The following is a 19,334-nucleotide window of genomic DNA, read 5'->3' on the forward strand; positions in this document are numbered from 1 at the left end:
ACATGGTGATCATAAAGTGTGTCTGCAAGTATTTAATGGAATACCTTTCCCCGCGCAATGACGATTCTGGTCCAAGCTGGAATGACTGTCGTTTTTTTGTTTTGTTTTTTTTCCAACGGATGAGTATTACGATATCATGCAGTTTGCCCACAAAACGCAACCGCATAACATAGGCCCGAATTGCCTAAGGCGGAAACGTTCCCCATTGCATACACATGCATATATAGCTGTCGTGCCAATAAATAATAACAAATTTCCTCACAGAGTGTGCATAAAGAGAAAGTCCCTACAAATACATCACCATAAATACTATCAGCGTAAAAAAAGTGCAACCTATACATGTATGTATACATATAGGGTATAGAGGCTATATCCAAATGTGAGATGTGATTCATGATTTTAGAAATTAAAGGAGAAGGAAACATATAAATGATGCCAAAATCAAATGAAAGAGCGTCAAAACTTATTTGCAAACATGGTCTGTAATATTTTTTTGGATTTTTTTTTTGGGTTCAAGAGAAAAGGGTATTTGAAAATATTTTTGTATGGTGGGTATTTGGAACCAACTTTTGCTCTTTATCGTTTTTGCATAATAATGGTCTAAATAAGGATGCGATGGTTGTCTAATAAATTTATTTGAATGTAAATTTGTTGTTTATATCGAAACATGCATTTAACCTAAATTATGGTAATATTTATGAACATGTTAAAAATACAAATATGATCCAAATTGAGATTTAACACATTTGTTAGCTTAAAAGAACAAATTCTAGTGCAAAAATATTTATTAAACCTGTGTTACATCCCCATTTATGACATTATTAAACAAAGACTATAAATACAAAAAAGTTGTCCCAAATACTAGTACCCACCAAACAAAAATTATTTTCAAGTGTCTTTTTCTCTTTAAGGCAAAATATTGAAGACCACATTTAGGAATAACTTTTCGCACTCTTTCATCTGAACTTTTTATTTTTATGTTTTCTCCACCCTTAAGGTGGAAGTAAAGGTTCATGTTTAAGAGGCCAACAGGGCGAACATGTGTTTAACCATGGGGGTATGACTTACCGGTATATACAAGGTAACTCATACCCACATTCAGTCGTATTCTGACCAAGTCATACCCATCTCCAGTCACGTCCAGTCAAGTCTTATCCAGCCCCATTCAAGTCGTACCCAACGCCAGTCCAGTGTTATTCAATTCCAGTCCAGTAGACTCGTGCCAATTAAACTTTCAACTGATCAGAATATCAGAATTACATTATAAAATCAACTTTCGAAGAGTGCGAAAAGTTAGTTGTAAATGTGGTCTTCAATATTATTTTCGATTTTTGTTTCAGAGAAAAAGACACTTAAAAATATTTTTATGTGGTGGGCATTTGGGTTCACCCCTTGGTATACATGGTCTTGGGGGTATTCACGTTATGAATGAGGATGTAACGCACGTTTAATAAATATATTTGCACTAGAGTTTGGTCTTTTCAGCGAACAAATGTGTTCAACCTGAATTTTGATCATATTTATAATTTTTAATAGCTTCATAAAGATCATGTATATGTTTGTATGCTTCGGGTTTAACGTCGTACTTAACAAGTTTTCAGTCATATGACGACGATCGGTCATAAGGTGTGTGTGTGTGTTTGCTGTGTCTTCTTGTGGCAGGGCGAGTCCATGTCACTACAGTGCAGCCGCCACTAAAGTATCATACTGAAGACACCAGGCACGACACCCCACCTAGTCACTTTTTACTGACACCGGGCCAATGATACTAGCGCTAAGTGAGGCAGCAACAAATGCCATTCTTAAAGTCTTTTGTATGACCCGACCGGGGTTTGATCTCGGGTCTCCCGACTTCTAGGCGGACGCTCCAATCATTGGCCCACTGAAGCGGTCTTCATAAATATTGTCATAATGCAGATTAAAAGCATGTGTTTGGGTATAACCAACAAATTTCCCTGCATTACATTCTTATTTATCATTATGTAAAGAAGATTTACACTGGGTCACGGAGGTTAACGCGCTAGCGCAGCGCAATGTCCAAGAAACCTCTCACAAGTTCAATTCCCTCTTAAGGTGACATCCTCTCCGGTCGTACGTTGGAAGGTCAACCAGCAATCTGCGGATGGTGGTGGGCTACCCCTGTACTCTTGCCACCCGCTTTCCTCCCACCACAATATGCTTGCCATAAATCAAATAAATTAATTCTAAATCAATTAAGCTTCGTGATCCTGGGTCAAAGTATATGGGCTAAATGTCTTCTGGTGCATCCAGTTGTACATTTAAAGGAACTCTACTTTCACAGTTTTAATGAATAACATACGGTTTCTATAAATTAGTGCCGTGCTTGCATTGTATACATTTTTTGTATGTTTTCTTTGGAGTATGACTAGTACACAACTGTTTATCTTTCACTGTCTCATGGAATAATGTTCATTACTGGGTATATCTGATATCTGATATCTGTATCTATGGGATATTTGGTATCTGTGGGATATTTGGTGTTTGGGATATTTGGTGTTAGTGGGATAGGCGGTGTCTGTGGGATAGCTGGTATCTGTGGGATAGTTGATATATGTGGGATATTTGGTGTCTGTGGAATAGTTGATATCTGTGGGATATATGGTGTCTGTGGCATAGTTGATATCTGTGGGATAGTTAATATCTGTGGGATAGATGGTGTCTGTGAGATATTTGGTATCTGTGGGATAGTTGGTATTTGTGGCATGGATGGTATCTGTGGGATAGTTGGTATTTGTGGCATGGATGGTATCTGTGGAGTATAGTTGGTGTCCATGAGAGAATTGATATCTGTGGAATAGTTGGTATCTGTGGGATAGTTGGTATCTGTCGGATATTTGCTGTCTGTTGGATATTTGGTATCTGTAGGATATAGTTGGTATCCATGAAGGACTTGATATCTGTGGGATATATGATATCTGTGGGTTATTTGGTATCTGCCCGCTATACATGTTGTTGGTAGCTTTGGGATTTTGGTATCCGTGGAATAGTTGGTATCTGTGGGATAGATGACATCTGTGGGATATTTGGTATCTGTGGGGTATAGTTGGTATCCATGAGATAATTGATATCTGTGGGACAGTTGGTATCTGTGGGATAGATGACCTGTGGGTTATTTGGTATCTGTCCGTTATACATGTTGTTGGTATCTTAGGGATGTTGTTATCCATGCAATAGTTGGTATCTGTGGGGTATTTGGTATCTGTGGGATATTTGGTTTCTACGGGGTATAGTAGGTATCCATGGGAGAATTGATATCTGTCCGCTATACATGTTGTTCGTATTTTTGGGATGTTGGAATCCTTGGAATGGTTGGTATCTGTGGGATAGTTGATATCTGTGGGATATTTGGTATCTGTGAGATAAGTGCTATATGTGGGATAGTAGGTTTCTGTGGGGTATAGTTGGTATCCATGGGAGAATTGATATCGGTGGAATAGTTGGTACCTGAGGGATATTTGGTATCTGTGAGATAGTTGGTATCTGGGGGATAGTTGGTATCCATGGGAGAATCGATATCTGTGGGTTATTTGGTATCTGTCTGTTGTATATATTGTGGTATCTTTGGGCTCTTGGTATCCATGGGACGGTTGGTATCTGTGGGATGAATGATATCTGTGGGATGTTTGGTATCTGTGGGTATCTCTCCGCTATACATGTTGTTGGTATATTTGGGATGTTGTTATCTGTGGGATGGTTGGTATCTGTGAGAGAATTGGTATACCTGTGTGATAGTACACAGCTGAGCAATACCACACAATATGTTTACCTTTCATGCGGATGGTTTACACTGTTCGTAAAAATGCTTACGTTGTCGCATTTTGCGCAACGTTTTGTGCACAACAGTTGCAAGAATGGAATTGAATGAATAGTGACTGACGTTTAGTTCAGTCTATATATATGTATAGCACGTGCGATTTTGGTGGAATTATTAATTTCTTGTATTCTACAGACAATGTTTGCCGGGTTAACGGGAGTTTTGGGTCATTTGGCACCTCCCAATTATCGGTTTTTCCGGCATTATTGATAGCTGCTTTTCGTCACACGACTCTGTGTGAGAGTCTGTGCTAATTTCTTACTTTTTATACTTTCTCAGTTCTTTGGTGGCCTGTTCAACGTTGTTTTGTAAACTGGTTATGCAATTATTGACGTAGAACATTCATTATTTTTGGACGATTGCTGCATATACGAATGTCTTTTCAACGCCTAGATTTATTCAGATGTACAAAATGTTGCCCGGTCCAAAATGCCTGGGCCAAACGTCTGGTGCGATCTACGTTTTAACTCGAATAGTTTGAGTCAGTCGTTGAGTCAGAGAACCGTGGTGGCTTCTAAGTGGGGTTTGTCCGGTTTACTCAACCATTAATCCTGACCTATCTAGTTAAGGTGAAGTATTTTTATGTACGGGCAAAACCCCAAATGACAAAAAGTAAACACGTAAACAACACTGTTTCAGGTATTGTATGTGGTACTTTCTCTTTTGTTTTTATCTTCAAAATTTTTCTGGAGAGGTTTTGCTTCTAACAAGGTATGAACTGTATCATCTCTCATATAATCGAAAAAAAAAATTTGATTGAACTCGAGATTTATTTATTTATTTATTTATTTGGTTGATGTTTTACGCCTTACTGTTTTTTCTTACATGAGCATGGTAGCACTGTACATGATCAAACTTCAACTGAAGTTTGCATTATATGTTTGGTAAATTATATTCTTACTTTACCGAAAGCTATATAAAGGTACACGTAAATTTGAATATTTATAATAACGTGTGACTTCACACATAGCCTACTGCGGTTCAGGGAACTTGTCGAAATCCAATATAACACACTAAATGGTAATCAATAAAAAACAATCAGGAAACTGTTCGCTGGGTCTTTGAATAAAGTAATGATCAATAATTCTGCACCTATCACAATGACCGCGGCAACCGTGTTTATATATGGCACTCAGTTTCATATACATGTATCTGTCATGATGGTGTTTTATTGTGCTGACACTGCAAACCTGCAATTGTTCTCTTAAGCCTTGGCAAGCTGTCATGCATATATATATATATATATATATATATATATATATACCTTTTACCTGGTCGACCAGGCTCTTTTTATGTATATACTGATCATTGTTTCTTGCATATTACTCAAGCATGCAATTGCGTACACATGCAGGTATGCATGGTACATTCTTGGGTATTAAAGCAAAGAACAGTCGTCTGCGTCAGTGAATATTTGTATTTGTATTTATAATCAGAATGGTCTTTAATAGGATATAACGTAATGTAGGATTATACCGATCATAGCGTGTAGCTTGCATGCGTACACATGCAGGTATGCATGGTACATTCTTGGGTATTAAAGCAAAGAACAGTCGTCTGCGTCAGTGAATATTTGTATTTGTATTTGTAATCAGAATGGTCTTTAATAGGATATAACGTAATGTAGGATTATACTGATCATGGCGTGTAGCTTGCATGCTGTGATTCTAGCATCCACCATGGTGCAGCTTAGCGAGTTCAGTTAAGACACATATACAGGTGTATATGCTAGAACCAGCTGTAATCAATGGTGCTCTTAATGAGATTATATTGATTTAACAGCAAGGTGTGGTGGCTAAAAATATAACCCCTAACACACCTGTGTAACAATGACCAAATTTCCCGCCATACATATATCATTACGCTAACCAATTTACGTGAGAGCCAGTCTCGATGTAGTGATTGCCATTGTTGACAAAAGGTTTTTCTGTTTCATTTGAAGTACATGGAAAATACCTCTATGGAACCTGCCATGTAATTTTTAAGACGTCAGAGACGGATCACGTTTAAAGTAGTCCACATACTGTGCAACATCAACCAATGAGATTGCCGTGATTTTCGAAATGCGCAGGAAACTGGAGGTGATAAGCCCGGGCGTGGAAATAAAGAGCGCATAACGTCCGTTAACAGGTCACAGGAAGAAAGTGTTAGCTTAACGAACACAGACAACGTGTACAGAGAAATCCAGGAAGACAGAAAAAAAATACAGAAATCATGAGAGAAATAGTCCACTTGCAGGCTGGCCAGTGTGGAAACCAGATCGGAGCCAAGGTGAGGACATCTCGAAGCGAGAGTAAAGGTTTTTCCCAGTGAATTTTAAATTCCTCATGCTGATCCACGTAAGAGTAAACCGCCCATTCATTCAATGGCGTTGCAAGCTTCAGTAACCCTCTCTGATTTTCTACTATCTGGTTTAATACGAAACCTCTGGCAAGTTTAAGTTTGATAGCAGGAGAATAATGTGTTGGTAGAAAGTGATTGCATTGTTTGTCAATGATTATGTGTTTTACTATTGCTATAGTTCTGGGAGGTGATTTCTGATGAACACGGCATTGATCCAACTGGAACCTATCATGGCGACTCCGATCTGCAGTTGGAGAGAATCAACGTCTACTACAACGAGGCCACAGGTGAGATTGCGTATGGCGATTTGTTTTTTTCGGGAAAGAAATTTGGGAATATAACAGCGTAGAAGATGCCTCAGTGCATTGTTAGGGTCAGTTTAAACTGGTTTGTTTAGCGAGCACTCTGTGCTCCACGTTGTCGAGAAATCTGGGTCAAACAGCCGAGCCGGTGTGAGTCAGGCGCCACATCTCTGCGTTCTGATTGGCTGGAGGATTAATTTATGCTCAGTTTGATCCAGGTCAGGCTATTTAAAAATATGAATCAATGCTGTAACACCAACGATCGATGGTGTGAAATGGATTTGTGGGTACATCTTAGGAGAAATAAAGTCAGAAAATGATGTTTAATGTTAGGGTAGATGTAGCATTATTACAAAGGATTTGCTTTAAATTACACGAGAGGGATTGACGGAAAGGCAAGAACGTGATATCCCACAATCGTGGACAACTTTACCTAAAAAAAAAACTTAAAAAAATAACTGGCGCTTATGAACAGACAGAAGGGAGGGCAGTTTTAGGCATGCAGTCACACATTCACAATTTACATATCGTACACGACATGTTTTGTCATGGTATTTACACAAACGTGTTGGTGCGTTAGCACATAGAAACCACATTGAAAAGGTGTGTCTGTACGGTCAGGGGTTAAATATCTAACCTGAGCCAGAACATTCCTGTGGACATAGTAGTCAGAAGCTTTCAGAAAGAAAGAGAAAAGAAAATGTTAAACGGAAAAGCAGAAAATTTCAAATTAATTACAGCAGGTCTTCTAGATTGCATATTTTTTCATCATAGGTTAATGAATTTCAATCTTTATTTAATTTTCTAGAGGCTGAAAGGTCATTCAATGGCTTGTTGTGCTGACAAATTATACAACGAAAGAAAGTTAATGCGAGAAATTATGATAGTTATTTTAATCTGCCCCTACATATCAATAGACATTCTTCTTTGTATTTTATAATTGATATGCTGTCCTATTTATGTTTACCGCTTGTCATTTTAGTTGGTTTAAACCATCTTGCATCAATAGTGGCAAGAGTTCAAATCCTGTTTTAGCAGGAAGATGAAGAGGTTTTTTTTCAGAAGTGAGCTAAATTTTTACTTAAACATCAACCACATCATTAACATCCTTTTACTATTATGCAACTGGTTTAAGATGAAATAGAAAATAAGAAAGTATTGATTACTTGTTGCTGTAAATTCTAACTCATCCTCTCTGTTCCAGGAGGTAAATATGTTCCACGTGCAGTGTTGGTTGACTTGGAGCCAGGCACCATGGACTCAGTCAGATCTGGACCATTTGGTCAGATCTTCAGACCTGATAACTTTGTCTTCGGGCAGAGTGGTGCTGGGAATAACTGGGCTAAGGGACATTACACAGAAGGTGCTGAGCTTGTTGATTCCGTTCTTGATGTTGTTCGCAAAGAGGCGGAAGGATGTGATTGTCTTCAGGGTTTCCAGCTGACGCACTCACTGGGCGGGGGTACAGGGTCTGGAATGGGCACACTGCTCATCAGCAAAATCAGAGAGGAATACCCAGACAGAATCATGAACACATTCTCAGTGGTCCCATCACCAAAGGTAAGCAAGAGAGATGATAGTCCTGAAAACAGTGTGATGAAGTTTAATGAAACGAAAAATTTATTGTGACGTGAAATTTTTACTGATTCCAGGGGAAATTTTCATTGCAAAAAAATGGAAATCTGATCAGATGGCACTTGCATTTACTGGAACTGACATGCCAACTTTAACATGATAGGAATGAATAGTTCCCTCAAACTACAGATTACTACTAATAAAATATTATGTCTGCTTGTATTATTACATCATGTTTTGTTTTTCTTTTTTCAGGTGTCTGATACTGTTGTGGAACCATACAACGCCACCTTGTCAGTCCATCAGTTGGTGGAGAACACAGATGAAACTTACTGCATTGACAATGAAGCCTTGTATGACATTTGCTTTCGTACCTTGAAACTGACCACACCTACCTATGGTGACTTGAACCATCTGGTGTCGGCCACCATGTCTGGGGTGACCACATGTCTGAGGTTTCCTGGTCAGCTCAATGCAGATCTCCGTAAGCTGGCTGTCAACATGGTGCCCTTCCCCCGTCTCCATTTCTTCATGCCTGGGTTTGCCCCTCTCACTTCCCGTGGAAGCCAGCAGTACAGAGCCCTGACTGTACCAGAGCTCACCCAGCAGATGTTTGATGCCAAAAACATGATGGCCGCCTGCGATCCCCGTCACGGCCGTTACCTGACCGTGGCTGCCATGTTCCGTGGTCGCATGTCCATGAAGGAGGTGGATGAGCAGATGTTGAATGTTCAGAACAAGAACAGCAGCTACTTTGTGGAATGGATCCCCAACAACGTCAAGACCGCTGTCTGTGACATTCCACCCCGTGGTCTCAAGATGTCTGCTACATTTATCGGTAACAGCACAGCCATCCAGGAGCTGTTCAAGCGTATCTCTGAGCAGTTCACGGCCATGTTCCGTCGTAAGGCTTTCCTCCACTGGTACACCGGTGAGGGTATGGATGAGATGGAGTTCACTGAGGCCGAGTCCAACATGAATGACTTGGTATCTGAGTACCAGCAGTACCAGGATGCCACTGCCGAGGAGGAGGGCGAGTTTGATGAGGAAGAAGAGGATGTGGAGCAGGAATAACTTCAAATTCTTCCTCACAACTGACAGTAACACCCTTAAAGTCAGCATCCGATAACGTAGACAGTCTTGTAACAAACACTAACCATTCTGTTGAAGTCCATTCCTGTTCACACTTACATCCTTCACACGGATATCACAGTTAAAACAACTTCATACTTATCTCTCCTCTTAGCAATGTCCCCCCCCCCCCTCCCTTTCTGTTTCGAACATCTTGTTCTTGTCACCTGTCACATAGACTAAGAGATGACATCTTGTGCAGAAAGAGAGATACAGTGACAGATGTGTTGGGCGAATGAGAAGAGAGATTGAATGTGAATAAAGTCAACAATCTTGTTTTAATCAAAGTTGATGAGTTCTTGTTAATTTTTGTTATTTTTGAATACCTCATTTTTCATTCAAGACACAAGGCGGGTCTTGTGTATCTCTTGTGTAGCTTTTTGACCTTGACTATGACAGAACGCAGCTAATGTTCAGCACCAGCATTATACATTATACTGAGAAGAAGACATTCATCATTCGATATCTTGTTATTGTCCCAAATTCACATATCCAATGGCCGGCTGTATGTAAACATAGCTGTTACCAGAGGTAAGGCCTTGATACATGATAATACGTGAAAGGCCAAGTCCTTGAAATTCGAATACTTGCGTGATGCGCATGAACCGTCCCACAAGTATACCTGATATTTATGTGGACGTTATCTACCTCATTACGAAGCCTTTGCATAGTGAGATCAGTAGTGCTGATTTGTTCAAATTGGGTATCTCTTCAAGATATCACACACTGGACATAACCATATACCATGGCGTTACTTTGCTAAAGAGGCTAAACAGGAAAAAAATCCATACTTGATAATCAAATGAATTTTTTTGTATTTACCTAAGATAGCTCAAATTATTGGTTTCATGTGTGTTAAAATGATTCTAGAGTTTTAAAAATTAATATTCGACACTATAAATGACATGGACTTTAATTACCGATTTGAACGATAACACATGCCTAGGCGAGGTTGAAAATTTTGGGAAAGATAATTATTTGGGTTGATACAAGAGCAAAGGTTGATTGGATTTGCGGTGATAAATATTTTGGTAAAAAAATATCTCCGTATATATCTGGTTGCAACATGTATGGTCAAATATAACAAATGGTATAACTACATTCGTAGCTGTTAAGTATCGTGAAGGCATGACTTTTTCTTTTCATCATTACTAAATGTAAGATCACAATCAAACGCTATTTTGCTCCCAAGAAACTGCATTTAACATGAAAATTCATCTTCTCATCAGCATGGGTTGACTAAAAAAATGATTTTGAAGTATAAATGAAATTTTGGATTGTATGAAGTGATGAGGGACATATTACGGCGAACGATAAGTTACCAACCCTCAAGGCTTGCCATGGTCAAGCGTCTGTTCCCATATGCACGCATATGTCGTGTGACGCAGCCTAGTACAGAAGGCGTAGAATTTATGTCCACATATATACTTGAGAAAGGCCATGGCTGTAAGCATATCTGTTGAACGAACAGGAAGTAGCGGATGTCCGCGTGCGGATGCCTGCTGCATAGAGACGTTGAAGCTGAGCATGCCTGCGTAGAATTGTTATCGTTACAGATTTTACAATACTTCCTGTTCAGGAAACAAATGGATTGAAAACGTAAAGTAGGAGATGTAGGCTTCACTTATGTAAAACGATTTGAAATGAATGTTTCTGAGGAAACTTTCGGAGTTGTTCATTCCGGGAAGAGGCATTTTTCTAAAAAGGAGTGCACGTGCATAGGCATAGACACTATAGGCCAATTATAGTTATTTTCTGAACAGTGGTGTACATATAACAGCGGGCAAAAACAAACAAATATGCTTTTAAAACTAGTATTCGTTCATGATTAATGTACACACAAGTCGAACGACCTATTTTAGCCATATAAATGAAGGCAAATGCTGGGCCGTACACAAACTGAACGAATAAGGCACATTCAAGGGGGATAACTCTAATGATCATTTTAACATATTAGCAAGATATCAATGCGGACGAGCGAGAGAGAGAGCAGAGCGAGAAATACGACTTATACTATATGATAAAAAGATCAAAATTGCTTAGCAGATATTTGAAAGGTTTGCTGAAACAATCGCTAGAGAGAAATCCAATAACGACACAATGTGACAATTTGTGAAGCAAAACAAAAAATAGTTCGATGCAAAGCTATCTACATACAACAGTGTTGAATAGTTACTTGTAAATGAGTCGATATTGTACAGGATAACTATCACACAATGTTTCATGACATAGAGGACGGATGCCATCACTCATATTTTCGAGCAGCGTATGTCGTAAGGAAACGGTCATCAGTCGTGTATACATTCATCGTACACAAGTATCCCATTGAAAGTTTAAAAAGCATAACTGTTTTATTTTTGTGATGTTGCACAACTGAGACATCTCAGTTTAAAACAAGCAAAACTGTGTTCTCATAGATAATCAGAAGTGCTAACAAGTTGCCAGTGTTAACCATGCAATCAAGCGCCAGTCATTTCTATCACAGAAGACGCAACAGTTCCCACATCATTCCAACTCTGTTTTGCCTGTTAACGCCCTCCCCCCCCCCCCCCCCCCCCCCCACCCCCCCTTCCCACCAAAGTGTATGTGGCTGTTTAGGTCTGTTTCCACCTCTTTACATAAATAACTCACTGTCAGTGTTCAATACTAATGTCTTGTTAGCTCATTTGCATTCTTCCAAATAGTTTTTGCCTTCTTAAAACATTACCTATTTCACGATTCGCCCAATACACAGGTAACGCAGTTATTCATATGATAATCTGGCTTTTCAGTTTATATAAAATTATACTGCATAATGTATACATAATTTATGTATAGAACAATAAAAATCACACTTGCGTTCTTCCCGGGTGGCCGGGATTACTTGTGGTTTGTTAATTACGAGTTAATTACGAGAGACTTAACTGATGACGTCAAAGTGAGAGCTCTACTTTCATACGTAATACCGCACGCTGTATATAAACCCCGCCTTTGTAACTTGATCTCAAAACCAACTGTGTATAAGTGTGGAACCATTAGAGGAAATACATATATATGTATATGTTGGCGCAATTATACGTTATTTCTCTCGGTTGAGAGACACAGCAGAGAGAAATCATGTTGCCCTCGTATGGAGAGGCCATATAGAGGGCGGTTTTGTTTGACACGCTTGGGAGGCTTTATAAGGCCTGAATAGTTATTCAGCACCTTTATCTCGTATTCGTGGCACCTTAACTCGTATTCGTGGCACCTTAACTCACAAATTTATGTTTTCTCTGGCTCCACCGTATTGCCTTTGTTACCTTGATGATTTTCTATCTTGTTTTGCTTTAAGTTCATAACATATGTATTGGGTAAGCAATAGTGCACCAGAACATGAAATGCATTGCACTACACAGCGGTGCGTGTTTTTGTATGCAAAACATATTTGAACTACCTCATTTTTTTGTTTCCAGAGAATTTGGCCACAAGATGGTATAACTGAAAATGGTACATATGGTTTATCACTGCTTTTCTAATGTCGGGTATACGTTGTTATGTGTTTTCATCTGATGTGTGGTACATGGATGTACATGGACTCAGCATCCATATTGACTGAATTTAATTTCATAAAAATCAGAGACGGTAACCAGCCTCTAAAAACAACTGTTCATAGCTGGAAACGAAGTTACTTCGTTACTTTTGAATGCATGGGATGCCAAATTTCGCACTCAGTATTATGCATATATAATTATATGGCTAATACAATTATAACAAGATACCGGCACCTGAAAACTCCACTTTTGATGTCCGTAATCATAAATTGGCAACAGTTTCTGTTGTTGTTGTTGTTTTTTCAATCACCTGCATTCATCTCAGCATAAATAATTGTGCCCCAGCTTACCGGTAACCCCATCGTACATAAGGCATGCCGTTGACTATAACATCCATGTGCACATTCTCTATAGTAACCGCCATACATTCGTTGGAAAAGCGAAAACAAGACCCAGCCCCCTTTTACCAGGCAGTTATGATAATCTCTCAACCAGTCATGGCATCACAACGCCTAACTACAGCAAACTGAACTGTACATATTCAAACAGATATATTCAAAAGCTTTGGGGGAGGAGAGGGGGGGGGGGAGGGGTGATCTGTGGCCATTGGTTAGCCTGCCAGCGCGGCGCATTGACACAGAGGCCTCTCACCAATGCGGTCACTTCATGCGAGTCCAAGTTCACATCATGCTGGCTTCCTCTCCGGCTGTACGTGGGAAGGTCTTGTAGCAACCTGCGGGTGGTCGTCGTTTTCCTCCCACCATAATGCTGGTCGCCGTAGTATAAGTGAAACATTCTTGAGTGCAGCATAAAACACCAATCTAATCAATCAATCAATCAATCAATAGCTTTGTGTTTTAGAAGCTGCATACTGACGTGGTACAGAGCAGCTGTTTTACGCCGTACTCAAGAATATTTCACTTATACGACGGCGGTCAGCATTATGGTGGGTGGAAACCGGGCAGAACCCGGGGGAAACCCACGACCATTCGCAGGTTGTTGACAGGCCTTCCCACGTACGGCCGGAGAGGAAGCCAGCATAGTCTGGTCTTGAACTCACAGCGACCGCATTGGGCTTCTGGGTCACTACGCTGCGCTAGCGCGCTAACCGACTGAGCCACGGAGGCCCCCTTACACAACTATAAATTGCTATATTCATTCTCCATAAAATATAGTTTGTTACATTTACACCTTCGTTTAAATTTGCACGGTTTACATCCTTTTATATTCGTTAGTATATTACATTTTCATAATTAATTTGCACCGTTTATTTCGTCTTTATTCACAATAGACTAGGATTCTGCTGCTCATTTGTTTTTGATGTGATTATTCACCAGGTTCAGTGAGTGTTTTACCTACATTTTATTCGCTTTTTTTACTGTTTCTCTTCGTATTTTAATAGGAACATGGCTTTCTGGAATTAATACATGCAGGTACGCGCACTGACATGTGTTTCGAGAAACCTCGGTGAATGGTGCCCAAAATATATTACGGTATTTGTTCATTCCGCTGTAACGACGGCGAACCTGCAAGCTTATCAGTTTCGTTGACATGTGTTTATGTATAGCTTATATCGTCACAGTATAGCTATATACTCGGTATGTTATCCACGTTAGAATAAAGAGGGGCATGGACACGTGGTTAATCCCCTGATGTCCCAGGTGGCGTTCCCACCGGCTCTTACCTGTTTACCAGTCGCCAGGTGTAATTTATGTATCTTTGTACCTGTGTTTATAAAGAGAGTGTAAGTGATTGCTGATAGATTCGTTGATAACAAATGCGGTTGTTTATGCATCACCATGGAGACGAGAGGTAAATACATGCACATGTGACCCAGCAATTCAGCCATGCAGACATGCGTATAAGCCCACCAAAGTTAGGAACTTCCACACTAATGTATTTTAAACATGGAAGTATACAATAAAAATGACTAATTTTACAGAATGAAGTTAATTTTCTATGATTTGTTTGCAAACTGTTCATTATTGTCTGCAAAATCACATGATACCTGGTAAGCAAATACACGTATGTAGCTCTTTTTTTATATCTCCCAAGCTTTGCAGGCTGGTGGCAAATGTTCCACGAACGACCGGAAAGGAAGTCAGCGTGAGCTGGACTTGAACTCACAGCCAACGCTCCTGTGATAGATTCGTGATTCAGCGTGCCGTGCTGGCACGCTAACCACTCGGTCCTCATGTAGCTTATAGTAAGTCCGGTGGATAATTGTCAATAAACTGGCTGAAGAGTCATGATTTCCACCGCCCAAGTAAAGAAATCCGATCGCCAGTTTTAAGTCAAAAATGTTGTAAAGACGTTTATAAACATCATTACAAAAATTAATCAAACATTTAACATTTTGGTTTAATTTGAAGGTTTTTGAATTTATGTTCAAACAAAGCAAATATAGGCTGATTTTTCATCAGTCGTTCACCAACCTGTCGCATACAGAAAGCCAGATTTGGATGAAATATAAGGACATGACATATATTTAAGGACCACGTATTAAACTGATTGTAAATGGAAATGCTGCAACTGACACACCTGAAAATCCTCAATCTGTGAGATAGGAAATGAATTTGAAAGCACTTCTTATTCTCCATGAGGTATACAGCGGTGACCTTTACCACGGTAAGCTGAAATTAGCAGTCCTTTGATTATGCAACGAGACTATACGTGTTAAACTCCGCCTTGGTTGCAGCTTGCAACTGCTCGTTTACCCCGGTCGCTTCCACCTATAAGTGAATTTTGAGGGAGGCGGGGTTGGGGGTGGGGGGGGGGGAGATTAAACAAAAATGAGATGAAAGTTAAAAATAAAAAAAATACTACATGTGCACGATTGTAGGCCTACTTGAGCGTGGAGTATCTTTATCTGTCATTCGTAATATTACACTCAGTTATATATATATATATATATATATATATATATATATATATATATATATATATATATATATACATGATTACCCCACTAATCAGATGGTCATCAGATAAACTCAAACAAGCAAGGTGTGTAAATGGGCATGCATGACAGTTATAACTCCATTCATATTCAGTATGCAATAAGCAAATAAAGTACCATTGGTCCATCGCCTGGCGATGGCACGAAGCGATGGTACGATGGCACGAAGCTACGACATCGTTCGTGTAATCGGACCATCGCTTCGCATCATCGTGCCATCGCTTCGTGTCATCTCCGGTCGAGGAAGTCTGTCGTCTGAATGACGGTTGTATATTCTAGAATGTTCTCTGTTACTGCACTATAGAGCACATGTATTTTGTTAATTATGGCACACATATTCGACTTATTCAACACAAAGATTGTACAGTAGATTAACAGAACATTATATTAAATATGACACATGATGATTTCATAACATAATACATTCTAGCATCACTCAGATCACAGACTTTCTGTTGAACGTGACAGATTATACTGAGTCAGTTAGTCATGCGCTCAAATTCCAGTGCGAATATTTTGAGTCCAATGTTTGATCCGTGCACTGCAGAACTGAACCACTTCAATTAATGCATTTATGGTACAGCAGTTCTCGTCTACTAGTTTTCCAATTTATCCTTTCAATTTCAACCCATATGATATGGTGTGTGCTGAGAAATAAATGGATAAGAAAAACTGCTGTAGGCCTATTTGAGTTTGTATTTCGTCCATGACTAAATTGTGTTTTGAGGCTTGTTTGGAAGGTGGGATCACATCCTACTGCAAGAATGTAAATTTCGGCTCCAAACTTAATACTTTAATGATTTGCCCGCAAAATACATTTTTGTGGCAATGTTTTAGGTTAAACAGATGCAGTGTACATAACAATGAGCTGTGATTGGGAGCACTTGGCAACAATGTACACAAATAAAACGTGAAAACTTTCGCCGGGTCTCCCAGTTATGTTTGAGTCAAGCTTTGCAAGTACTGGAATGTTTGCTCATGACAAGGGGAACGGTCATGATGCCGAAAGGGTACATAAAGCTGGTCTCTGCATACAAACAGTTGACAGGCGGTAACCCACCTCGAGAGCCTCAACCAATTGGCCAGCCAAACAAATGTACCGGTACAGATCGATTGAATGGATTAATTTACGGTGTGAGCCGTCGAATGGACTTCGATCTTACACGTCAGTATTGCACAAAAGCTGGTCCAAAATAGTTTTTACTGAAGACAGAAAATCCCTCGAGTACAACAACAATGGACAATACTGAAGCTATTCTGCGGGGCAGTGTTCAAAACTTGACATGTCTGCATAACTAAGTTTGCTGTCAGATTTTGTACACATGTTACACCTGAGAAACCCACGAGTCAATCTACACTAGGAACGAGGTGGTAACGGTACAATGGCAGGCCTGGAATGCGGGGCTTTGTCCTTCACGCATGTGCAATGAGAGCTACTTAAAGGCTCATACTATAAGTTTTATAATAGACACCGTATTCTTAATTTATCTAAACCCCATCCATAATTTTGTGATGAAGAGAGAAAGAGAAATGATAAAATTACACGAAATTAACAACACCTTGCGTGGCTTAGGTATGCGGTTTAATTAAGGATCGGGTAAAAGTAACACCTGTACGTTACCATGGTAACATGACGCATCTATTGTGCAGCTAAGGATGTGCAGCTACCCAATGATATGTGATATAATGTTAATTTCAAAAGATTAATTACATGTTTCATATTGGAATGAGTTTTACCCTGCACAAAACTGAACTCTTAGCACTCTCAATCAGTGCTGATAAACATTTTATAATTCTTTGATGACAACAAGGCACGCATATGCAGATCGCCAATTCCGTGAAAACATGCTCCATTTGCTTCATATACAAATCTATAGTACCAAGTACGTGCACATCACGTGAATGTATTCCGTCATTATAACATAATACATGTGTCAAATTCAACATAATATCCTGTTAACCTATATACAATCTTTATGCTCAGTTAATAGAATATGTGCCCTATATACATAATAGAATCATTTGCTGCAATAACTAATCCGTTCTTGTATCACTCAGACAATTATTTTGAGAGTATAGCTTTTGTTTTACTTCAGATGTACATGCGCACCTTGCAGGTTCTTGTACTACAGAGAGGTACACTGGTTTTAGCTCTTGTTAGTTCTATGAATATTTATTTATATAGATAGATCTTTAATGCCTTGGGCCAATTGGTCCATCAGCTTATAGATATTATAGCATACAATAACATGGCGAACAATATTTATATAGTCGGCAAAACAATCCGATGAAAGTACACTGATTGTTAGTTTTAAATGTTTTGTATATATACATCGACAATCTTCTAACAATAGCCACATTGTTATAAGTCATTAACTGAGTGAAGTTTTCCATACCTGGATATCTGTAAAATATGTATCTATATACTTTTTATTCAATTCAACATACATGGGACAAACCAATACGAAATTATATTCATCTTCGATTACATTGCAATTACTACATTTCCTTTCTTCAAAGGGTATTTTCCCCGGTTTCCTCCCACCATAATGCTGGCAGCCATCGTATAAGTGAAATATTCTTGAGTAAGGCGTAAAACATCAATCAAAATAAAACAAATAAATCAAAGGGTATTTTGTTTAGTTTAGTCCATCTACCTACTTCAATCATACGTCTGTGTGGAGAGCAACGCAGTTGGGTCGTTGCGATTCGAAAGTGTTTTACCGTGATCATTTCAATGTATGGTTTCATCTCAAAGTCTTGTAATTTCATGAAAATCTCCCCTCCCTAATGTTACTTCTTAACCTAGAAGTATATAGTGCTGATGGCCATTTTGGGACGATCAACAGACTTGTTTGGTACTTCATATTAAATTCAACGTAAACCAGCCGGGCAAATTAGCAAGCAGACGCCAGAACATTATTTCGCTTATGCCTTTAGTCACATGATCACGACAGCTTGTAAACATCCATCGCTTGATGGCAAGCATCGCCTTATTGTTCTCTGCATGCACTTACCTTAGGTATAAAGCATTCACAATTGTTCACGACCTATATTTGTCATTTTTTTTATTTCTCCCAATATAGGTAACACAATAATCAAAACAAGAACTAACAACTATATATCAAAGAACCGCAAATATCAACGCTCCTCATGCCAGGAATATGCGTGAGATGTAAATAGATTTTTGGATTACAGCTTATTAATTTTGTTATTTATTTGATGATAGGATATCCGTGACCGAGTGGTTAACCTGTTAGTACAGCACAATACGGTCGCTGTCAGTTCAAGTCCTTCTCATGTTGACTTCCCTTTCAGTCTTACGTGGGAAGTTCTGACAGCAAACCTGCGGATGGTCGTGATATTGTCTTGTTTCTTCCCACTATAATGCTGGCTACCGTTGTGTAAGTGAAATATTCTTGAGCACGCCGTAAAATAGCAAATAAGTAAGTAAATAAATAAATAAATTGGTATATTTACTTGATTATTTCTTTTTTTGTGATATAAACATGTACACCCGTGTGGAGCCTCATGGACAAATTGATAAACGCATGTCTAGGACGGTCTGTTGTGGGGAACTTTTAAAAGCACTTAAACTACCCGGTGGCATTCTCTTGTAAAAGGGTGTGAATTTCAGTAGGACCATTCATTCTGTTGTCAGCTAACTTTGACTTAAA

General features: G+C 39.1%; 1 protein-coding gene across 1 annotated transcript; it reads left to right on the plus strand.

Moving 5' to 3' along the window:
- Nucleotides 1–5,945: 5,945 nt before the first annotated feature.
- LOC135465391 (tubulin beta-4B chain-like) lies at nt 5,946–9,473 on the plus strand. The gene is made up of 4 exons (XM_064742617.1): nt 5,946–6,106; nt 6,357–6,465; nt 7,685–8,040; nt 8,311–9,473. The coding sequence occupies exons 1-4, from the start codon at nt 6,050–6,052 to the stop codon at nt 9,127–9,129; spliced, it is 1,341 nt and encodes a 446-aa protein (XP_064598687.1). The 5' UTR covers nt 5,946–6,049; the 3' UTR covers nt 9,130–9,473.
- The last annotated feature ends 9,861 nt before the right edge of the window (nt 9,474–19,334 follow it).

This window comes from Liolophura sinensis, chromosome 5 (genome assembly GCF_032854445.1).
Source record: "Liolophura sinensis isolate JHLJ2023 chromosome 5, CUHK_Ljap_v2, whole genome shotgun sequence".
NCBI lineage: Eukaryota > Metazoa > Mollusca > Polyplacophora > Chitonida > Chitonidae > Liolophura > Liolophura sinensis.